Source organism: Puntigrus tetrazona, chromosome 14 (genome assembly GCF_018831695.1).
Source record: "Puntigrus tetrazona isolate hp1 chromosome 14, ASM1883169v1, whole genome shotgun sequence".
Classification (NCBI taxonomy): Eukaryota; Metazoa; Chordata; class Actinopteri; order Cypriniformes; family Cyprinidae; genus Puntigrus; species Puntigrus tetrazona.
This window is the reverse complement of record NC_056712.1, coordinates 15,346,220-15,351,662: the sequence shown is the minus strand read 5'-3', so window position 1 is coordinate 15,351,662 and position 5,443 is coordinate 15,346,220. Positions and strand designations below refer to the sequence as shown.

General features: G+C 39.1%; 1 protein-coding gene across 1 annotated transcript; it reads left to right on the top strand.

Annotated features, from left to right (window-relative positions):
* Positions 1-7: 7 nt before the first annotated feature.
* LOC122358204 (neutral alpha-glucosidase AB-like) lies at positions 8-5,440 on the top strand. The gene is given in 20 exon segments (XM_043257994.1): positions 8-180; positions 687-759; positions 1,022-1,103; positions 1,249-1,345; positions 1,428-1,608; positions 1,700-1,853; positions 1,933-2,168; positions 2,264-2,390; positions 2,561-2,602; positions 2,991-3,169; positions 3,317-3,413; positions 3,521-3,622; positions 3,747-3,990; positions 4,125-4,189; positions 4,294-4,370; positions 4,539-4,613; positions 4,692-4,805; positions 4,890-5,002; positions 5,111-5,211; positions 5,334-5,440. Coding segments are annotated over 20 exon segments (2,346 nt in total). The 5' UTR covers positions 8-100.
* The last annotated feature ends 3 nt before the right edge of the window (positions 5,441-5,443 follow it).

The following is a 5,443-nucleotide window of genomic DNA, read 5'->3' as shown; positions in this document are numbered from 1 at the left end:
ACTCTCAGTGTTGTCCAAGGATGATAATGGTGTTGTGTTGTCTCTGGGAGCAGAGAGCCAAAGGTTGATTGTTAGCGCCCGTCCATTTAGGCTGGACATCATGGAGGGGCCAGAGGTGCTGCTATCCCTCAACTCTCGTGGCCTGCTGGCCTTTGAGCACCTGCGTCTTCGCAAGGACACGTGAGTATTGACCTTTTCTCTACTAAAATGAGCTTTATTTGAAAGCTGAGAAAAATACCATGCATTCCTTTCAAAAGTTTGGGTCAGGGTGAAATCAGTAATATTGTAAAATATTATTACATTAACTGTTTTCTAATTTAATGATTTAAAATGCTGTTTATTCTTGTGATGGTAACCATTCCTCCAGTCTTCAGTGTCACGTGACAAAACAAGTATTAAAAGGATTCATTTTTGTATTGACTCAACTTTTGAACGGTATTTTAGTTGATAAAAATGCTTTTACTACAAGGATTTAAAAGGATAGTTCACCCCAAAAGTGGTCAAAAACATGTGCTTAGGTTGAAATAATTCCCTGTCCTCTCTCGTAAGCAGGACAAAGTGTAAGATAGCTTGCTACGGAGTGGAGGAGATTTGGTAAATGTCAGCGACGAAAGCAAACCAATTACTATCTAAGCCTAACTATTGTTATTCTCTCTTTTGTGTTTATGTTGGGTGACTTATCAAAGGCAAGCACAACCAGATGGTGCTGAGGTTAAAGAGAGTGTAGATGGAGATCAGCAGCAAGACGAAGGCGAGAAGGTCAGTGGCCGTTTTTGTGCATTTGTGGGTGTGTTCAGGTAAATAATACTACAACTTGATTCAGTGTCATCTTGCCACGTCTTCAGTTAAAACCAATATGTCCGGTTGCTGTACCTGATCTGGTTTAGCAACTTTACGTAGCGGTTATGTAACACTGATATGTATGAAAGTAATATAGTAACTAAAGAAGTGTGACCTGACAATCATCACATTGAGAACCGTTTCAAGGAATATAAGATTTTTTTTTTCCCTCCACACAAAGGAAGAGGATGGAGAGAGTGATAAAGAGGAAGACGGTCTGTGGGAAGAGACGTTTAAATCTCATACAGATACCAAACCCGATGGTACGTTTCTGCATCAGTTTCATTTCCATGAGATCATTTTACAAGTGTAGTTTTCNNNNTTTTTTTTTTTTTTTTTTTTTTTTTTTTTTGGTTACACAATATCCCACAATAATGAAATGTTAATATTTTTCATTATTTTCTTTAGGCCCCACATCGATAAGTTTAGACTTCTCCTTGCCTGGTGTAGAACATGTATACGGTATTCCAGAGCATGCTGATAACCTTAAACTGAAAACTACAGAGTGAGTGTATATATCTTGATACACAGAAATCTAAATACACCTCCTTTAAACTCAGTAAGCAAGCTTTTTTTCTTTTTTCTAGTGGTGGTGATCCATACAGGCTGTATAACCTAGATGTGTTTCAATATGAGCTCTATAACCCTATGGCCTTATATGGATCCATACCTGTCATGTTGGCTCATAACACTCAGAGGACCATGGGTATTTTTTGGCTTAATGCAGCTGAGACCTGGGTAGACATCAGTTCTAATACAGCGGGAAAGGTAAGGGACCACTAGGCTTCTCTATATTATAATTTCTTGTGCAATTCAAGTCAAACTCATAACTTCATTGTTACCGTTGTCTTTCTTTCAGACTGTCTTTGGTAAGATGCTAGACTTCGTTCAAGGTTCAAGTGAGAAGCCACAGACAGACGTCCGTTGGGTCTCTGAGAGTGGTATCATTGATGTCTTCATCATGCTCGGGCCCAAACCATCAGATGTCTTCTCACAATATGCATCTCTCACAGGTAAATGCCAACTATGACCTCAAAACTACACTAAATCATATTCAGACTTGAATCCTAAATATTGTGGGGGTTTTTTTAGGCACCCAGTCTTTCCCTTCCCTCGCCAGTCTGGGCTATCACCAGTGCCGCTGGAATTATAATGACCAGGATGATGTCAAATCAGTGGACCAAGGCTTTGATCAACATGATATCCCTTATGATTTCATATGGCTTGATATTGAGCATGCAGATGGCAAGCGCTACTTCACCTGGGATCCCCACAAGTTCCCTCAGCCTAAAGAGATGCTTCAGGGCCTAATGGACAAGAGACGCAAGGTCAGCCACAGTAATTGTAGACCTACAGTATGGTATTATTTTCTTCCAAACATTCCATAAGGATTCTTTTGTGCTGATAATCTTGTTTTTAATAGATGGTGGCTATAGTAGATCCCCACATCAAGGTTGATAGTGGCTACAAGATCCACAATGAGATAACTTCTAAAGACTTCTATGTTAAGAATAAAGATGGAAGGAACTATGAAGGCTGGTGCTGGCCAGGTGGGAAATCTGTTGTAGTTGTGCTGCTTAATATTAATGCATCCATGTTGAGTAAAAGTAATCATTTCTTTAAAAAGATTGACCCAAAACTTTGACAAACACCTTGTTTGTGTAAAGATGCTTAATGTTGCTTGAATTGCAGTTTAACTGCATCTCTGTTCTTATTACAGGAAACTCTGGTTACCCAGATTTTNAAAACTCTCAATCTCGGCATAGTGAAAGCTCTAAACTAGGAGAAGGATCTGAAACTGTTATGTCATAATGCTCTTAACCAAAAAGAGTGTTAACTAATGTTAACCTGATTTCCTTCAATAATTCTAGTAATTTGCAAACTTATTGCAGCAGATGTTGTAGCTGTGAAGGCAGGATGTGGTGATGCTTTTATGTTTCGTGCTGCATTTCCTTTCTACATATGACCGTTTCAAAAGGGTGTACAGTGCTTATATTTTTTAAAAAGTTACTCATCTGTACACCAGATTGCAGAAGGATATTGTCAATCATTGGTTTCGACTGTAAAATTGAGGTTCACAAAACTTGCATTTAGGAACTGTGAAACATCACATGTGGGGACACAGTGTTAAAATCAGAAAATGGCCAAACAAATCCCATTGTCATAACTTTGTTTCTTCATGTTTCAGGGTTCAATGGAGAATCTTTTTACTTGGAATGACATGAACGAGCCGTCTGTGTTCAATGGGCCTGAGGTCACTATGCACAAAGATGCACTGCATGGAAAGTGGGAGCACAGAGACATTCACAATATCTATGGACTTTATGTGGTGAGGAGCTGATGCATGGAAAAATGGGGGGCACACATAAATAACATTGGTTACAGTTATTTTGTATTAAATATTCTTTATGCATTAAATATTCTTCCACATTAAATGTTATTCTGTTTGATTTTTCTCTTTTGTATTATTTTGCAGCAAATGGCCACTGCTGAAGGTCAGACTCAGCGATCTGGTGGAGCTGAAAGGCCTTTTGTGCTCACCAGAGCCTTTTTTGCTGGTTCTCAGAGATATGGTGAGCACATGTGGTTGTTTTTGCACACAGAAATCAAAGACTTTTTGATCATTTTATCATACATATTATGTGAAACAAACATTTTATGTTTTGTATGTTTTCATCAGGTGCTATTTGGACTGGTGATAATGCAGCTGAGTGGGACCATCTCAAGATTTCTATTCCCATGTGTCTCAGTCTTGGGCTTGTGGGCGTCTCGTTTTGTGGAGGTCAGTAATTATCTGTGCACTATTTCACATATAATCACAATTTCATAGTTTAAACTGTATGAATGGTGTAGTGCATTATCTGACTATATTTTGCAATCATTATCATTTCTTTCCTTGCATACAGCTGATGTTGGTGGCTTTTTTAAGAATCCCAGCACTGAACTTCTGGTTCGTTGGTATCAGACGGGTGCGTATCAACCTTTCTTCCGTGCTCATGCTCACCTAGACACCACACGCAGGGAACCCTGGCTCTTTGGCCCGGAGAACACGGCGCTCATCCGGGAGGTAATCCGACAGCGTTATGCTCTTCTGCCATACTGGTACCAGCTGTTCTACCAAGCACATAAGACTGGAATGCCTGTCATGAGGTAAGTGAAGTCCCTTTGAATCTCTGTTTAAGATATTGTTCATAATTTCACGCAGAGCAGCTTGTTTGTTTGTATAGTCATAAGCACTGCTTCATTTTACATGCATGCACTTTTTCTTTTCTGCCGTGTCTTAGGCCTCTTTGGGTTGATTATCCCAAGGACACTGCAACTTTCACCATTGATGATGAATTTCTGATTGGTGAGGGCAGAAAAAATTGAACATCAAGTCTAATGTCAGTGAGTCTGTAATTTTATAATGCATTTTGCATGTGTGGTGTTTTTTTTTTTTTTTGTTTTTTTTAGGCAGTGATTTGTTGGTTCACCCAGTCACCGAAGAAGGATCTCGTGGAGTCACAGCCTATCTGCCTGGAGCTGGAGAGGTGATTTACCACCAGCTTTATTGTTCTATGACAAAAGTTTAAAGCTTAAAAATATTTTATTTTTGTCCACGTCACAAAATTACTTGATGTGAAAATGAACGCAAATGTATGTCACATGTTGCATATTATATAAGATTAACTCACACTGTTGTCTCTTCCTATTTCCAGGTTTGGTATGATGTCCACACCTTTCAAAAACACAATGGTGCACAGAATCTCTACATCCCAGTCACTCTAAGCTCTGTAAGAGTCCCTACTTATTCAAGAAAATCTGTTTTATATTTTGGTTTTATTTATTTATTCATTCATTCATTTTTTTAAATCCCAGTGTTCCAGCGTGGTGGCTCTATCATCCCTCGGAAGGACAGAGTTCGGCGGTCTTCTGCCTGTATGGAAAATGACCCATACACCTTGTATGCGGCTCTTAGCCCTAAGGTGAAGAACTAGTTCTTTCTGTTTATTAAAACNTTTTTTTTTTTTTTTTTTTTTTTTTTTTTCTCTCTCTTTCACACTTTTTAGAAATTTGCTGAGGGCGAGCTCTACATTGATGATGGCCATACTTTTAACTATGGTACAAAGAAAGAATTTATTCACCGTAGCCTCACCTTTGCCAACAATGCTCTCTCCTCCAGGTAAAGCTATTAATCTGCCCTTCACTTATGTTTCATTGTCCAGACATTTTTTTTGATTCAATTCTGTATAAGTAGTTTTGACTCACTTTGTACTTTGCTTCATCTCAGCAACCTGTGTCCAGACTGTAATTTCTTAACCTCGTCATGGATTGAAAAAGTTCTCATTTTGGGCGCTAGCAAGCCAAGCAAGGTTCTTCTAAAAATGGATGGTAAGAAATTTAATCGGTTCCGCTGAACATTGTAATTTTTGTAATGTCTTGTATTTTAACAAAAGTGACATCAATGTCTGAGACTGTGTGGTATGCTGATCTTCTCGTGATCTCTCAAACAGGCAAAGAAACCCCTGTGGACTTTGAGTTTGACACGTCCATGTCAGTGCTAACCCTCCGTAAACCTGGGATGAATGCTGGGGCTGACTGGACCCTGCAGCTGCAGTAACTC